This window comes from Pollicipes pollicipes, unplaced genomic scaffold, assembly GCF_011947565.3.
Source record: "Pollicipes pollicipes isolate AB1234 unplaced genomic scaffold, Ppol_2.1 Scaffold_7231;HRSCAF=8579_pilon_pilon_pilon, whole genome shotgun sequence".
NCBI classification, from domain to species: Eukaryota; Metazoa; Arthropoda; class Thecostraca; order Pollicipedomorpha; family Pollicipedidae; genus Pollicipes; species Pollicipes pollicipes.
This window is the reverse complement of record NW_023597034.1, coordinates 59,270-76,889: the sequence shown is the minus strand read 5'-3', so window position 1 is coordinate 76,889 and position 17,620 is coordinate 59,270. Positions and strand designations below refer to the sequence as shown.

At 62.8% G+C, this 17,620-nt stretch overlaps 1 protein-coding gene across 3 annotated transcripts in view; it reads right to left on the bottom strand.

Moving 5' to 3' along the window:
* Positions 1–14,719, bottom strand: part of LOC119110399 (serine/threonine-protein kinase 26) — a 41,836-nt gene extending 27,117 nt beyond the window's left edge. Inside the window, exon 1 of one of the 3 annotated variants that reach the window (XM_037234212.1) lies at positions 14,630–14,719. In XM_037234212.1, coding sequence (XP_037090107.1) covers positions 14,630–14,656 — 27 coding nt within the window. In that variant the 5' untranslated portion in view covers positions 14,657–14,719. Of the gene's footprint in view, positions 1–1,559; positions 1,599–7,242; positions 7,364–14,629 lie in introns of those variants that run through there. The other 2 variants (XM_037234211.1, XM_037234213.1) reach the window with 2 other exon arrangements.
* Positions 14,720–17,620: the final 2,901 nt, after the last annotated feature.

Sequence of the window (17,620 nt, the reverse complement as noted above, 5' to 3'; positions counted from 1 at the left end):
CTTCGATCGCGATCCTTTGCCGACCTTTGGGAGCCGCGCGCGCTGTGCCGCCGGCCGGGCTGCATTGTCGGCCGCCGCCGGGCCGACCTTGGCTCGGGCTGAAAGTTGAGCCGGCAGCCGGCCGCCGCCCTGACCGGCCCCGCGGATCGGCCCCCCGCGGCCTGATGGCGCCGCCGATGGGCCGCTGAGCCGCTGCGGCTCGTGAGCGGCACACGGGGCGGCCCTCAGCCGCCGGCCGCCCCGGCCGCCCCGGCCTCCCCGGGCAGGCCGGCAGCGGGCGCCGCCGGTCGCCGGGCCGGTGCGTTCGGCGCGGCCGGTCAGCACGCGCCGCTGATGGCGTGCTGTACACCCGGATGCAGCTGGCGGAGGGGGAGCGGCGCCTGGAACTGGAACTGGAACTGGAACTGGAGCTCGACTACTCGCAGCGGCGGCCTCGGGCTGGGCACCGACGGGCCCCGGGTTGTTCCGCCTCGGCCACCGCCGGTCGATATTGCATCAGCCGGGCCGCTCCGCCGTCAGCCCGCCTCGGACCGGCGTCACCTTCCTAAATCGCGCGCCGCCGCTGATGCGTTCCCTAGCATAGGGCGCCAGTCTTGGCGTCGGGTATTGACCAAGCGCCGGCCGGGGCGGTGCGACGGCGCCGCGCCGGCCGCGTGCCGCCGCTCCCGCCAGCGGCGGCACCAGAGATCAAACGGGTCTGGTTAGGTCGGGTCAGGTCGGGTCGGGGCGGGGCGACCGCTGACCCACAGCCGGCCAGCGGCACCGGACCGGCGGCGGCGGCGGGCCCGGCCTGCCGGCTCGTCTGGCTCGTCTGTACCGCCCGGCCGGCCGGCCGGTCGGACGACCAAGCGTGCAGCCCGCTCGAGCGACGGCCCGACTAACTGACACCGTGACTGACTAACTGGGGAGGGGAGGGGAACGGGCGAGCTCGTCCGTCGCGAGACAAACGCCCCGGGCGTCGGAAAGCCAACCAGCTGCACAGCTGTCTAAAACGCAGCGTTTTCCCGGCGGTCGTAAATTACGCGGGTTCTGCTGACTGCCACACCGAGAGGAAGCTGCGCACGTCAGCCCGGCGCGACAGCGACGGACAACCCCGCCGACTGGCGACCAGATTCCCGTATTACGTGCGCAGGTCAGCCGGCTAGCCAACAGCTACGCCGCATGGGCCCGGGATCGCGATGCGCGTTTGAACCGCCTGTCTCGAGAACGCCGTGACAGAGAATGAGAATGACTTCGTCGTGACCGGTGAGGCATAGGTTCGACGCACCACTGACACGTGCTACTTGGTTTTCAAACAAAAGTCAGCCAACAATCACGACGCTGAAATGCACCAACCACGGCTTTGAAACACGCCTTGATTACCAGCCGTTCACTGCCGGCGCGGAGAATCTGACTGCGCCGAGAGGCGGCGGGTCAACTGTTATGAGCGCCAGCGGCCACATCATGACAGCAGTTAGCGTCGAGGCGGTGACCGGTGTCGTCGGCCGGAGCCGCCGCCCCGGCGCGGCCATCGGCGGCTGTCGTCGTCGCCGCGCCGCCAACGTAAACAGCAGACTCACCCGGGAGGGGGCGGCCGGCTGGCTGGCCGGCTGGCTGGCCGGCCGCTGCGCGGTCCACTGCTCCCAGCCGGCGCAGTAGGGCGCCAGGAAGGGGCCGGGGCCGCGAGGGTCGCGCCGGCCGCGGCCGCCCGACTCGCGCGACGGCGGCGCGCGCACGTCCAGGTACGAGCTGTGCCGGTTGGGCGCGCCGCCGCCGCGGCCGTATGGGATGCAGTTGACGTCGGTGCCCAGGTCGTGCGCCGACACACTGCGCACTTTGTCCAGGCTGGCGCTCTTGGACTCATAATACTTGCTCGACTTGCCGCTGCCATTCAGATTGAGGCTGAAGTTGGAGCGCTTCTCCCAGAACAGGCTGCCGCCCGAGAGGAACGGCATGCCGACGCCTCTCTCTCCCCCTCTCACATGCTGCCCGCGGCGTCCCGTCCCGTCCCGTCACGTCACGTCACGTCACAACGCAGCGCGGCGGCGACAGCAGCGTCCACGCGTCCTCCCCGCCGGCGCTCGCGGCCCACACTGACGCGGCGGCGGCGCGCGTCGTCCGCCGCCGACCAATGGAGCGGCGGCGCGCCGAGGGCCGGCCGGCTCCGTTAGCCGGCCCCTGACGGCGGCGCGGCCGGCCGCACCTGGCCGATCACGCACCGCCGACGGACGGGGAGCCCCGGGTCAACACTGGCCCCTGCAGACCTCGGTGCAGGAGCGCGGCGTCAGCCGACCCGGCAGCCCGCGGCATGGACCCGGCGCTGCCGAGCGCCGCTCACGTGCCGGGGGTACGGACCGGCCGGCCTTCGTGACTGCGTGAGGCGCTCCGCACGAGAGTGCCGCGACAATAATCGGCGGATGCAACACATGAGCTCCTCGGCAGCGCCGGTATCCGGCCGTCACCAGCTGACGGGCGGGCAAGCCAGTGCAGCCGGGTGGCATTGCTTTCGAAACTCACCTTGCAAAACAACGCCAGCTAACGCCGATGACACGTCAGCCTACCAGCACGAGGGACTGCGCAAAACGGCCGGCCCGACAGCCACAATATCACCCCCGGCTGCAGGCAGCGCGATGGCTTCCGCGTACCGGGTTCCACTCGGCGTTCATGTGCCATTTCGAATGAGCTCCAGTGTCGCTCCGGTTGGTCTCAGTTCATGCATAGCGAATAACCCGGTGAGCAAATCAGCTCGTCTGTATGCCCCGGCCGGCGCGGCCCTGGTCGTTTCCACGCCCCGCGCCGCCACTGCGCCGGCGGCCGCCGCGGCCAGGTGCCGAGCATTTCCGACCGGGACCCTGTTGCACCTCCCGAGGCCGGAGGGGCGCCGGGGCAGCGGACGTGCCGGTGCCCGCGCGTCAGCCGCCGGCGGTCCGGCTCGAGGCGCGTGACCGGCCGCGCCGCCTCGCCTGCCGACACGCTCAGCACACAGACCGGTACGGGTGCAGCCCCCTCTCGAGACGCGCCGGGCACTCCAGGAGCCTCCTCTGGACACGCGTGCAGCCATGCGGCTGAGGCCAGCTCTCGAGGTATGGAGATGGAGCGGGCCGATGGAGCGTTCTTTCTAAGCACAAAGCTCCTTTCAACGCGCGGAGTCGAAGAGGTGGGGTTTTCTCTCGACGTATGGAGCACAACATATGGAACTTTTAAGAGTAGTATGGATGAAACATCTTCTTGAAATACCCAGCCTCACAGATGAGGCCTCTTCCCACACACAAAACAGAACCGATTGAGCACTTTTAAGGCGCGGAAATGTACAGATCAAACTTTCCTTCCAGAGCAAGCCTAGCATAAATAGGGGTTTTCTTGAGATCAAGACCCCAGAGATGGAGCCTCCCACTGAGACGCAGCGGCACAGATGAAGTTCGATACTCCGCACGCACAGATGGGGTCTCCGCTCGAGACACAAAACAATACCGATGGATCTTTTGAGCCGCAGTCGCACCGATACCGCTTCCTCCAGGGGCACGGGGCCACACCAATGTGCATTCACTAGACACGCACAGAACCGCACGGATGGAAACCCTCTCAACGCGCAGCCGTGCGATTTTTCTCGAGATCCAGGGTAGTACACAAGTACACAAGTACACAATACGTGGTAGAACGAAGAGGAGCTCCTCTCCAGAGGCAGGGCTGTGCCGATGGATCCGTCTCTCTCCACGGAGATCCGTTTAAATGAAGCTTCTTCCAGACACGCGGAGCGGTGCAGATGACGCCACCTCCCGCTGCACGACGGTGTGTCGATGGCACTTCTAGACATGGCCGTACAGGTGGAGCTGCCCCTCAAGACACAAAGCCCTTCACAGAGAGTACGGCATACGGATCCATAGCTAGCCACACGGATCGCGTGAATGGGGTATTCTCTGGCTACACGGAGACATCCAATCTCGAGAATCGCCTCAGTCCCGAGACAGAGAGCAAAACAGATGGAACCATTTCCGGGGCGAGCACGCATTGGTGTCTTCTTTCCAGCCACATCGCGTTCTGTGGAGCCTGCTGTCGTGGCACAGCGCCTCATATGCGCAACATCGCCCTGCCGCGCAGAGCCGAGCAGATGGGGGGGGGGGGGGGGCTTCTCGCGGAACATTGTCCCCAGACGAAGCCCTCTCTCGGTACAGATAATCGCCTACAAAGAATCCTATCGTGGCACAGATCCGTACAGGTGGAGCCGCCTTCCAAGGTGCAGATCCGTATAGATGGCGCAGCCACCCGAGACAGCGGCGTGCAGAGCGAGTCTCCGTTCCACACAACGTCGCACCGAAGCAGCCTGCTCCGCGCACCGCTCCGCGCAAATCGAACCCCTCTCCGGACGTGCAGCTGACATATATGACATGGGGACGTGCCCTTACCAATCTGACAAATCTGACTGTGATACGGCTATGGCGAGAAGAACCGGCCAGCGTCGCGAACCCTGCGGTCGCGCTCTTGAACCCCACACAACGCTGGAGGGGTGCAGGACACCCCGATAGGCGGAGAGAGAGCTGCCTCGTGTCGAGCATTGTGACGAAGTGGGTGCTGCAGCGGGGACGTCTTTGTCGCCCGGCGGATAACGGCCATGACGTTGAACAATACGTCACCGACGCTGATACGGCACAGGACGTCAGCGCGCTCCCCACAGCTGAGTGCAGATAACGAGACCTTCGGTTCGCCGTGACGTCAGCCCGCACCCTTAGCACCCGTGACATCAGCCCTTCAAGGAAATGCTTCGCCTTTGTTCGAATAAAGTGAAGCAAGCATCAGATATGATGAAACAGGCTCACTTATAACTATTGGTATGCTTCTGAAGTGGAAACGATGGCGCCAGACGGCACAATTCTCTTTTTAGTAAATGTGCTGTTCAATGCATCATGGCTTGATAACATCATCGTACCTTCCACAACAATGATTGAGAGCCGTTAGGCCGTTATATTGAAACTGAATTGGAAAGGAATCGAAGACCGTTATATCGGGCAATCGCACTGACGAACGTCTGATATGAACGCCTCGACAATTACATTTGCCTTAGCCCTGATCGCCGTATGCCTTATGGAACAGCAGGATTTGAATGACGTTATTATGGCGTCATGAATGCCAGGTGACGTTGAAATGCTCTCTCCCACATAGCTCCCCCATTTTCGCGGGTGTGTAGCTCAGGAACTAGAAGGGTAGGCTTGTGAACAGCACCGAAAGGTTTTCAATATGGCTATTTTAGTTCAAAACTATGCGTCAACTTGGAACATTCCATTCAAACAATACTATCATGCCCCGGAGGTGCCGCCTGCACTTTGCACGGGTCACCTCGTGCCGAGGGCCATGCTAGCTTCGGGACGGTGCCTTGCGGCCCGCTGGCAGGCAGCCGGCGGTGACTGCGCGCAGCCCCGACTGACGCCAGCCGGGCCCGACAGCGGCGTGCGCCGCCTCACATCTGCGCACTGGGTCCACCTGTCCGCCGCCGACACAGCGACCGACGCCAGCAGACGCGTACGTGGAGGCACGCGGCGGGCGCCCCCACCCCCCGCTCGTGGGGGGGGGGGGGGGAGAGCAGGGCCGAAGCAAGGCCGGGACAGGAAGGCGTGGGGCGGGTGCAAACGAAGCCAGACCACGAGATCGCGGCCTTTTGCACTTAACATAGCTTCTCTGGCTAGGTAGTGTGACAACTTGGATGGTCGTTTGTGTTCATGTTTGCTTCCTTCAATGCTCATAATCGTAGGGTAATTCAAAGTCACTTGTCCCCAAGACAAATCCAAAGACAACGTAACGAATACTTCATGCGGGAACGGCATCGAACGCTCCGTAAGGTGGATGCAGGCTACCATCGAGTCTCATGTATATGGGGTCTTGCCATCGGATCCTGTGTTATTTTTTTTGGGGGGGGGGCTCCAGAGCATTTATCTACCTGTGGGGAACACCAACGTGGTCCAACGCCAATACAACGTAATGGCACGCACATGTGCTGCAATGTTATACCAATTACCAACGAGTGTTTCAATGGGTGAAGTACCAAGTACCAATGAGTGTGTACCAAGTACCAAAAGTGCAGCGCACGTGTGATGACAGGCGCCTCAGTCCACAGCTTCCCTGCGTCTGCAGGCCCTGCCCAGCGTCCCGTGTCCAGCGGTTCCAGCCGACCCTCAGCACGGTGACAGAGGCGCCACAGTCACCAGCTTCCCTGCGTTTGCAGGCCCCTTCCCGACGCCCCGTGTCCAGCGGCTCCAGCCGACCCTCAGCACGATGACAGAGGCGCCACAGTCACCAGCTTCCCTGCGTCTGCAGACCCTGCCCGGCGTCCCGTGTCCAGCGGCTCCAACCGACCCTCGGCACGGCGACAGAGGCGCCACAGTCCCAGCTTCCCTGCGTCTGCAGGCCCTGCCCGGCGTCCCGTGTCCAGCGGCTCCAGCCGACCCTCAGCACGGCGACAGAGACGCCCGACGCCCGACGGCTGACCTTCCCCGATGACGCGGACCGCCGCACCCAGATCCCGGGGCCCAAGGAGAGGACAGATGCCGTTATCGGCGGATCAGCGCTGGCAGGAATGCTCCGAGCTCTGAAGAGATACGCTCCGCACGTGAAGCCGATGTGACGCCGCGATAAGACGCCGCTTCGTCATGCTGGACAGGCAACCCGCGAAACGCGGGCAGAAATGCTTCAGCGTTGAGAAATCAGCGCGCATGCGCTGGGAGCGCCGCTGAGTGGTACCACACATGCAATGTCGGTCGTTCCACTGACGGTTCAAGGCCACATCGACCGGCTCCGCGGGGTCACACAGGTGTACAGCGCGCCCAACGCCCGCAGCCCCCTCCCCCTATCCCACCCCAGTAACACCTCCCACAGATGGTGGTCTTTGGCCGCCGCGCGTCACCAGTCGCTCATGCTGCATAGACACCCGACACGGGCGCCGGACCGTTTCTGCGAAGCTTGAAAGTCATGCATAAAAGCAGCACATTGACACCAGCCCATACGCTGGCCACGCATCAGACAGGACATTGCTACGCACTGCAGGGTCGGCGCCACTCTCCGGCCTTGAGGGCGCTCTGTACGGTTCGCCGCGTCACTCATGCTAGCCAGACATAGGCTGCTCAGCATTTTGAGTCCATCGCCTGATCACATTGGTGATCTGGCGCCCATCAGAACAGCCTCTCGGCTTTGTAGCCCTGGTCCAACGCAGCGCAGCGGTGCCAGTCGGCACCCCGCCAGACCGTCGGCCGCCTCTCCCGCGCCAGCCGCACTTACCTCGCCGTCGGTGAGCGAGTCGGTGTCGCTCGGCTCCATCTTCACCGAGCTGCGCGAGAGCGACCTCATCTTCAGCCCGCCGGCGCCGGCGGCTCGTGCCGCGCGCGCAGGCCCCGCGGCCCCACCCGGCACCCCGTCCGTAAGGCTTCGCCGCGACGTCGCAGCGCTGCCGCCGGCCGACTGTGGAGCGCGCGTGCGTCACGTCCGCCCGCCGCCCCCGTCCAGCCCGACAGGGGCGCACCGTCGCCCCCCGCCGTCCGGCCCCCGCCGCCGCACGCAGCCATCGCCGATTAGATACGCGGAGCACACCACAGGCCGCTATCGGCGATCTGTGACGCACCGATGAGCCGTGGCCGCCCTGATCCCCCAACAACAGCGCGGTCTCGGCGCAGGGCGCTCCGGAGACCAACGCAGCGCCAGCGAGAGCGCCGGCCGGAGCAGGACGTGCGACTCTCCGGACCGGAAGGGTCGCTGCAGCTGCCGTCGTCCGGCCGACGCCGTCAAGCGGGGCGCGGCGCCAGCACGGGCGCCGCCGCCGACCTCCCGCCGGCCCCGAGCCGAGATGACGAGAGACCACGGAGCGCGCCGCCGTCCAATCACGACGCCCAAATCCGATCAGGAGCCGGCGCCGCTCGGACGTGACCAATGGAACGTCGCTTACGACGCGGCGCCGCAGCGCCAGGCGACGCGGATTAGTTGTCGATCTTCCGAATGGACGGCTCCCTGTCGGGTAATGATTGCAAATTGGACCGCGTCGCTTCCTGCGGGCAGAGCTGCCGTCGGTCCCTGGAACCCTGGCGGAACAGGGCTATTGACGATCAGTGCGGCAGGACGCCGCTGGCAGGACGCATCAGCCCAGTGGCAAGTCAGGACGCCGCTCATCAGCCCAGTGACAAGTCAGGACGTCGCTTAGCCGCCCAGTGACAAGTCAGGACGTCGCTCAGCGGCCCAGCGACCGACGGCTGACGACACTGGGTGCCATCGGTCAAATTAAGTCCTCGTCCAAATCAATCCAACACCCAAAAGACCACAAAACGCGCGTTCGACGCACCCAGAGAGGCCCACAGGGAGCTGGGCAGCGCTCTGGTAGAGCAGCCCCTGGTCTGATCTGACCGGGCCAGTCCACCGCGGCCTTGCGCGCGTGGAGGGGAAGAGGTCACCCCTCCCCTGCCGCCGACGCAGGCCGCGGGCGGACCGTGACGGCCTACCACGGGGGGAGGGGGAGAGGGACGGGAGGGGAGGGGAGAGGAGGGGAGCGAGTCGGCAGGCTGGCGGCACGGCTGGCGCCACCGCCGCTGACACCCGACTGACACCTGACAAACGGCGGCGTCACGCACACCCGCGCTCCGCCCGCGGGGAGCACGGCTCTGAACCGGGCCAGGTCGGGCCTCCGGGGCCGGCGACGGCGGCGCGCTGGGCGGAGGGCGGAGCTGGGCAACAGAGGGGTCAGGGCGGCAACAGAGAGCGGTCAAGGTCTTACGGTCAAGGTTGTACGGTCAAGGTCGCGACACAGCGCAGAGAACCACAGGACACAGGGCTGACAGCTGCTACAGATGACCACACAGAGATTGACGGCGCGGAGATCGCTCTCACAGCACGCTCCGAACGACCGCGGCGTCGAGCCAGGTCCGACAGCAAAGAGGTTGCGGACCGATCGCGAGCAGGATAACTGACGACTCGCAGGCAGAAACAGACTGTGCCAGTCCGAGCACACTGACCAGGAAGAGCAGGCTGATACATGCTAGGCATGTTGAGACAGGCCAAAACAGGCTGAGAAAGGCTGAAAACGCTGAACAGGAGTCTGCTCTTGACACCGACGTACCGGTGAAGCGAGTGAAGCGGCTTAACAGGCTGAGACAGGCAGAAATAGGCTGATACAGGCTAAAACTGCCTGAGACAAGCTGGACAGGCTGAGACAGTCGGATTATGCCAAACACACTGTCTGCGTTGTTTCCACAAACATCGAGAATACATAGCAACGGAAGAAGCCGGTCGCATTAATCTCCTCTGCGAACCAAAAAGCAGATTACTCAGCCATCATTAAAGCAGAAGCCAATGACCAGCTATCTGAGACGAGCGGACGTCGCTGTACTGCGGACCGCCACGGGCCGTCTGATGCTCTGAACGGCCAATGGATGCAGAGCCCGTGTCCGACGACCGCTGCTCCGCTGGCGGCCGACGAACACGGACCATGTGGGAACATTCCCGCTGGTGTTTTCGGCAGTTTATGTGGTCACCAACCAAGCATTGCAACGAAATGACCGGCACATATTTTCTCCTTTTCCCTGAGAGGTCTTTCATGCAGACAATCCCGTCAAACGCTTGGGCATTCGTAGGCTGACTGGGACGTAACTCAAGGCTGGTAGATTGCACATCCATCCTACGCTCCAAAGAAACCCAAGTCTTCGGAACAAGTAAGCACAGTGCTCGATACAAATGCTTGCATTTTCAGGTCGAATGAAAGTCGAGACGTCGCACCAAGAACCAGACCGCACTGCCATCCACGCGATCTGGCTGCTCCTGCGGTGCCAGACCCAAGTGCGCCGCGGACCGCGTCCGCCAGCCGTGACCAGCATTATCGGGCGAGGCTGTCCGTGCCCACGCACGATACAGGCTGCGTGAGTCACCGCCCGCCGGCGCCGACTGCGCGCGGCCCACACAGATGTCAGCACCGGCCGACGGCGGCGGGGCGGCCGCGCCGGGCTGGCCGGACGCGCCCGGGGCCGGCCGAACGGCGTGAGGCTTGGAGTAGGCCGCTCAGAAGCGAGAGGCGCTGGCGGAGGCGGATCGACGCCGACACGTGTTGTCAGAGACAGACCGACGGCGACTCGTATTGTCAGACACCGACCGGCACCGACTCCCTGCTGGCAGACACGGACCGACGCCAACTCGTATGGTCAGACACGGACCGGCACCGAGTCCCTGTTTTCAGACACGGACCACCGCCGACTCTCTGTTGTCAGACACGGACCGGCACCGAATCCCTGCTGTCAGACGCGGACCGACGCCAACTCGTATTGTCAGACACGGACCGACGCCGAGTTCCTGTTGTCAGACACGGACCAACGCCGACTCTCTGTTGTCAGACACGGGCCGGCGCCGCCTCCCTGTTGTCAGATACGGACCGACGCTGACTCGTGCTGTCACATGAACCAGCACCGACTCGCACTGCCAGAAACGGACCGACGCCGACTTCCTGTTGTCAGACATGGACCGGCGCCGACTCCCTGCTGTCAGACACGGACCGAAGCCAACTCGTATTGCCAGACACGGACCGACGCCGAGTCCCTGTTGTCGGACACGGGCCGGCGCCGCCTCCCCGTTGTCAGACACGGACCGACGCCGACTCGTACTGTCAGACACGAACCGGCACCGACTCCCTGCTGGCAGACACGGACTGACGCCAACTCGTACTGTCAGACACGGACCGACGCCGAGTCCCTGTTTTCAGACACGGACCAACGCCGACTCTCTGTCGTCAGACACGGGCCGGCGCCGCCTCCCCGTTGTCAGATATGGACCGACGCTGACTCGTGCTGTCAGACACGGGCTGGCGCCGACTCGTACTGCCAGACACGGACCGGCGCCGACTCCCTGTTGACAGACACGGACCGACGCTGACTCGTGCTGTCAGACACGGGCTGGCGCCGACTCGTACTGCCAGACACGGACCGACGCCGACTCTCTGTCGTCAGACACGGGCCGGCGCCGCCTCCCCGTTGTCAGATATGGACCGACGCTGACTCGTGCTGTCAGACCCGGGCTGGCGCCGACTCGTACTGTCAGACACGGACCGGCGCTGACGCGTACTGTCAGACACGGACCGGCGCCGACTCCCTGTTGACAGACACGGACTGAAGCCAACTCGCATCAGAAACGGACCGACGCCGACTCGTACTGTTAGACACGGGCTGGCGCCGACTTGTACTGTCAGACACGGACCGGCGCTGACTCGCACTGTCAGACACGGACCGGCATCGACTCATACTGTCGGATACGGACCGACGCCGACACTCCGTTGTCAGACACGGACCGGCGCCGCCTCCCTGTTGTCAGGCACGGACTGGCGCCGTCTCCGTGTTGTCAGACACAGACTGGCGCCGACTCGTACTGCCAGTCACGGACCGGCGCTGACTCGCATTGTCAGACACGGGCCGGAGCCGGCTCCCTGTTGTCAGACACGAACCGACGTTGGCTCCCTGTTGTTGGAAGCGGGGCCTGACCGGCTGCCGGCCGGACATCCGGGAGGTCGCGCCGTCACGGTGCTGGGTTTGGCCGCGGCGGCAGGCGGAGAGCTAACCGTGATGTCCGGGACCACACGCGGCTCGGGCCGGCGGGAGGACCCCGCCCGGCGGCGTGGCAACCCGCTCCCGGCCGGACGCGCGGCGTCGATGTCCGAACGGCCCGACCAAGGGCGCCGTTCCCACGCCGACTGCCGACCCCGCGCCGGCGGCTACACTGCGACCCCGCCGGCGGCCGCATCTGCCCCTGCCCGGGGCCTGCCTGCCGCTAAACAGCCACAGGTGGCGGCGCGGCGCGTGGGCGGGTGGCGGCGGCGGCAGCGACGACGGCCGCGGCAGCGGTGGCGAGGGTCCAGTCAGGCCCGGTGTGGTCAGTCCACGGGCAAGGTCACCGGTCGGGCGGACGGACGCGGAGGCGGCGGCCGCTCCACGGCCGGCGGCGGCGCTCGCCGGCACCTCTCACTGCACTCACACTCGCAGCGCGCGGCGACCGCTGGCGGCTGACTGTGACGCGGGCGGCGCCGGACGCGGCCGCGCGGCCGTGGACTGGTGGCAACGCCCGACACTGCGCGGCGCGCCGGGATGCGCCGCCGCCAGCGCTCGAGCGGCGCCGGCCGGCCGCCGGGATGGCCGTGCCACATCACAGCCGCGCCGGCCAGGGCCGCCGACGGCCGGCCGGCAGGCGGCGCGCGGCAGCCGCCGGCGCCGCCGTCCCCCGGCCACCGACGGTCACCGGCCGACACGACCCGGTCAGCGGGCAGGCGAGCGGCCGCCGGGCCGCGGGTCGGGTCGGGCCGGCCGCAATGACGTCCTGGTCAGGCCGCTGTCCGGCCAGGTATGCGCGCCGTGGGAGCCTCTGGCGGCGGTCCGTTCTCACACCGTTAGCCGGCCGGGCGGCGTGAGCGGCCGCGCTCGCTGTGATACGCCATCCAGGCCGGCCGGCCCGGCAGGCCCGCACCCCTCCAGTCGGCCCACTCTGCGCCCACCACGGTCGAGGTCAGGTCAGCTGGCCTCGCAGGCTCCCGCAGCAGCTGCCGCGCTGGAGCAGCGCGGCAGCGCAGGCCGGCCTTACGCGCGCGCGCGCCCGTCGACCGGCGGACGGCGCGGTCAGTCACAGCCGTCATACGGCACATGCCGAGGCGAGGCAGCGTAAAAACCGGGCAACGCCGGCCGGACCGGATTCCGCCACGCTCCTGGCTCACTACCCACCGGACATGCAGGCACGAACCACCGCCCGGCAGGCACAGCCAGCGGACCAACCCGCCGACTCGCTGCTGGAAGCAGCCGTGCCGGAAGAGCTCGCTTTGATAGCGTGCGTTGGAGGCCCAATGGCGTTGCATGATGAGCACGGATCAAAGAAGTCCTGCCGGCCAGCCCCCACGCAAAACAAAACACGCGCGTTCCTGCACTCTCATCTTCCACAACGCGAGGGTAAAGCAAGCGTTACTGAGCGATAAAAGCCCACGCCGGCTCGCTTCGGCGGTAATGGGCCAGTCACGCGGGCTCTTTGGCATGACTTCCAGCGCCAGCCCGGCGGTAAGCTGCCGTTTAATTCCCGCAGACCATCACATTCGGTGGCACGGAACGCGGGCGAGTTGCAACGCCGTCACGCGCGAGGGTGTCGTCAGAGACGGAAATGGCACTGCCAACTCTCAGCACCGACGCGACTTAGCAACGACAAGCTCCGCCGACTAGCAACGACGGCAATGGTGATGACTCGGCTTATGGGCGCTCCTCTAGGATCAGCGGCGTCTAGGACATGTTCAGCAGGTTCCGGTCTACGTATCATGTCTGAGAGACCCGTGGACACGATCCAGTTAATTACAAATGGCCATGACCCAGACACATCACACCCACATCCGCCAGGCTACGACCGAGGAGATTAGCTCGTCCCCAGCGCGGTCCGCGCTGGCTGGCTGGGCGAGCGGCGCGCCGCCTGCCGACGGGCGCCGCGCCGTGTCGCGCGCTTGCCATGACTCGGCGTCGCCCCGGCCGGCGCGCGCCGCCCGATTAGCGGTGCGGCCCGGCGGCGACCGGTCACGCACGTGCCGGTCCGCCGTGACTGTGCCTGCGGGGCGTGCCGCGCCATAGCCGGCGCCAGCAGCCGCCGGCACCCGACACCGGCCCCGGCCCGGCCCGGCCCGACCGGCCGGCGACAGGGGTCGCTCCCACGGCGGCCGTCTGCTCCGAGTCCGGCGGGCGCGCGGCCTTGGTCCGAGATAGAAAAGGCCTGAATGCAACCGGTTCAGCCCACATGGCACGCGCCATACCGAAACCAGTGAAAAATGTCGGAGCACTGGTACCTGTTCGGCATTCGCAATGCATTTGGAATGTCTCTGACGCCGGGACCAGTGCTTTGAAAACGTGGGTAACTCTTTGTTTCCAGGATTGCGCAATGCGATGGCAATGCCACATAATCGCGGATGCGTTGCGAAATCATGATGCATGCACACTTTAGGGAAATTTGCGAAAGACCGTCACGACCAGTGATGTCACGCAGAGCATGTTCGTCCGTAGCCCCGTGATCGCCGGTCCGTTGGCGCTACAAGCTTCAACACTCCACTGGCCACAGCAGCAAAGAAAACGGCCCGGGCGTGCATCGGAGACAACGGAGCGACAGAAGCCGACCTGCTCAGCCGGGAGAGCCCAGCCTAGCACGCTTGTCGCTCGTGACGCCCAGCTCGCGCCGCCTGCTGCTGTCGGCCGCCGCCGCGCAGCGGGACGGCAGCCGGGCCCGGCGGGCAGCAGCCGCCACCGCGGCGGCTCCGCGCCGGAGGCGGACACGTCGTCAGAAGCCTGCAGGCTCTGCCGGGCCGCTGCGCTCAGATTGTTGCCGCAGCTCGCACGTACTCGGCGACGTCATGCAGATGGCGCCACCGCCGCGCCTGCAGACGGCGCCGGCGGGCCGCGAGCGCCGCGCGGGCTTGCTCCGGCGGCCGCCACCGCAGGCCCGTTCCAGCCACGCCCGACGTCGCTGCGCTTCGCCGGCCAGCGTGGGGGTGCTAGCACCCGGCAGTCTCGTCTGCGGTGCGCGCGCCGTGATGGCATGCCTGCCATTTCACATTGCGGTGAGGAGGCATCAGCGCCAGGTAAACGCCACGGAACTTTCCATCGCTTTCGGCGCTGAGGGACGCGGCAATACTCACCGAGGTCGACTGGTTGAACGCCATCATTGTCCAGTGTCAAGGGTCACATGCCTTGTACAGTCCACACCTCCGACGCCGTGCGCCCGCGGGCTGAAACACGGACAGAGGATCAACCAGTCAAACGGACCGAATGCAGCCCTGTGCTCTCTACAGCAGTGAGCAGTGAGTGAAAGGAAATAAAGTAAAACGAAAAGCAGTCATAACTAAACTGAAAGTAAGAGTGACGCCATGCTGATGTCATTCAGCACATGGCATGTTAAATTATTAAGCAACATTTATCACAACGTTGCCATTTTCTGGCAACATATTTTGTCGCCTCAACCTTTCAAAACCTGGTGATGTAACTGAGCCCATCATCTGAGGTTTATTGCAAGCGGAAGTGCTGCGGCGACGTGACGGGTACCCACGGCTCGCCGCGTGATCATGACACCCATCGGAGCCATTTCCCACGAGACATTATGTGAGGGAGGGAGGTGAGGGACATTATGACACAGGCAAACAATGATGACTTCATGCATCGCTTCCGTGAAATACAAGGTTACGTATAACTTATATATATCATAAGGTTACGTATATCAAAACGTTGCGTATATTATATATATATATATATATATATATGTATATATATATATATATATGTGTGTACAAAAAACATTGCGTGTGACGTGAAGCACACCAAACAGGTTTCCAGCGACCGGCAAATTCCCGGATAAAGAACAAGTCCTCAACGAGAGATCTCTGAGACGGAGACTACTCTAAAACCAGCCTGGATTCTCACAAGGTCAAACAACGAACAAGTTCTTCGCAGCATGTTTACCAACAGGGGCATTTGCCCGATTATCAACAACACCAACGCCATTCCGGAGCTTGGGCGCATTAACATTTTTGCGGAGCTGGGGAATAGAAGCCTACGAGGTTCCTTACTTTGCCTACACCCAGTTTGGCATTTGCTTTGGCTTATTGTTAGATAAGAACAAAATTGTCGTATCGCTGCTCTGTGTCGGTTAAGCACCACCAGTATCAAACAGCCAGCTTCGTGTAAGTCTGAGCCTGGGGCCCATTTCCCAAACAGGGGTCCAATAGGTCCGCTGCGTCGATGAGTGTTTCTTTGTCAGTCAGGAACCAACTGGACCTACAGTTGGCTCCATGTAGGTCTCGTTTTAAGCGTCCATTTCCCAAGCAGGAATCAGGCTAGCGCTCACGATTTACATTGGTCGGGACCCCGAGTCAACGAGGGGTCCGTGTGTCCGTCAGGTGCCGAGAGCCTTACAGGGAGCCCTGTGTTAGCCATTGATCCCGACTTGGCCAAGGGCAGTGTTCTAAGGAACCTGATGGGTTAGCCGGGTCCGAATCGGGCCCTGGTGCGCGGTGTCGGGCCCTCAAATACCAGTTAGGGGGCCCTTTGCGCCAATCGGGGACGCTCTGAGTCGACGAAGCCCTCTATGTTGGTCAGGCACCCCCAGCACCGAACAGTCGGTTCCATGTAGCTCTGAGCCTTGAGGGCCATTTCTCAAGAAGGGAGAAGGCCGGTACACGGTCTTTGCATTGAACGATGACGGGCGCCTGTGTTGGTCAGAGCCCACAATGTCTAACCGGGGTTCCCACGCCTGCAAGGAGCCCTGAGTCGGCCCGTGGAACATTTTCTGTACAGGAACACGGACGGGATCCCAAATGCCAGACGGCCTCTCACGTTGGTTGGGGTCCTCTGACAATGAAAGGAGACATGACAACAGTGAGACAAGGAGAGTTGTCACAAAGACTTACAACGAGAGTCCACAGTGATGCAATGGAAGGGCCCTGTGTCAGTCAGGGGACTTAGTACCAAACGGACCGTCCACCACATTTCAGCCAGGGGTTTGTTAAGCTGAGCTGGAGCCTCTTCACCAACTATTGAACCCCTTGCGGCGATGATGGATCTTTTTGTGTCAATGAAGGCCACTGCGCCGATCCGGGACCAACCTCCAAGGCCAAACGGCCTCCGAGTTGGTGAGGAGGCAAATGTATGATGCATCTCTCTGAAGGCATCTGGATGGCCATGTTATCACTGGCTGTTAGTGGTAGCCAGTGGGCACCCTGTGCTAGGACGGAGTGGCCCTTCATTCGCTGACTGTTACAATGTACCCACTAGTGTGCTTCCGACGGGACCCCTTGCCCGCAAAAGGCAAGGGTCGATGTTCAATATGGTGAGTAGAAATCCTTCGAAAATAAACAATGCCGACCCATGTTTACCTGAGGATTTTCATCCTGTTACGGAATCGACTAGTGAAACAAATTATGTATAAGGACTCTGAGCCTGCGAGCTGGCAACATTACAAGCAAGAACCCTGATGGTCGGGGATGCACTCCCCGTTAAAACGAACGGAACTGGTCGCTGCAGCTAAGACGAGGCGGCAGGCGCCGGACGCGCGAGAGCGACCCCCGTGCAATAATGCTTCAGAATGTCTTTGAAAATCAAGTTGTGCCACTCAAAGGCTGCACTAGGGCATACATTTCACCTGTCTTATTCTAAGGCCATTCTCAGGACAGATTGCCAGCTACAGCAACACGAAAAATCGCTATTTTACGTTTATTATTGCAAATGAACCATATTCCAACCCCAGTTTGCTGTGCTGTAACTGTTTATCTGTTCTATCACTTATCTAAAGAGCACACATACCAAATATATGCCAGACCACCTTCTGAAGGCACAAATTGATGGGACTTGGTTTCCTAAAAGCATTCAAAGGTATGTTTTTCAGATACCCTATAGTCTTCATCCAGCTGATAGCTACCATCTAACTTAAGCAGCAAGGCTGGCACCGCACAGCTCGCGGATAGTGCAGTGCTGGTTTTTTTTGCCTCTCAACATTGCAAGCATGCATGTATCACACAGCCTTTTCACTACTCAACTATCAATGCATGCCAAATAACTCCAGACAAACATGAGTTGGTGACATAAATCTGCAATATTGACATGATTTCAATCCACAATGTATGTTTATTATATCCTAA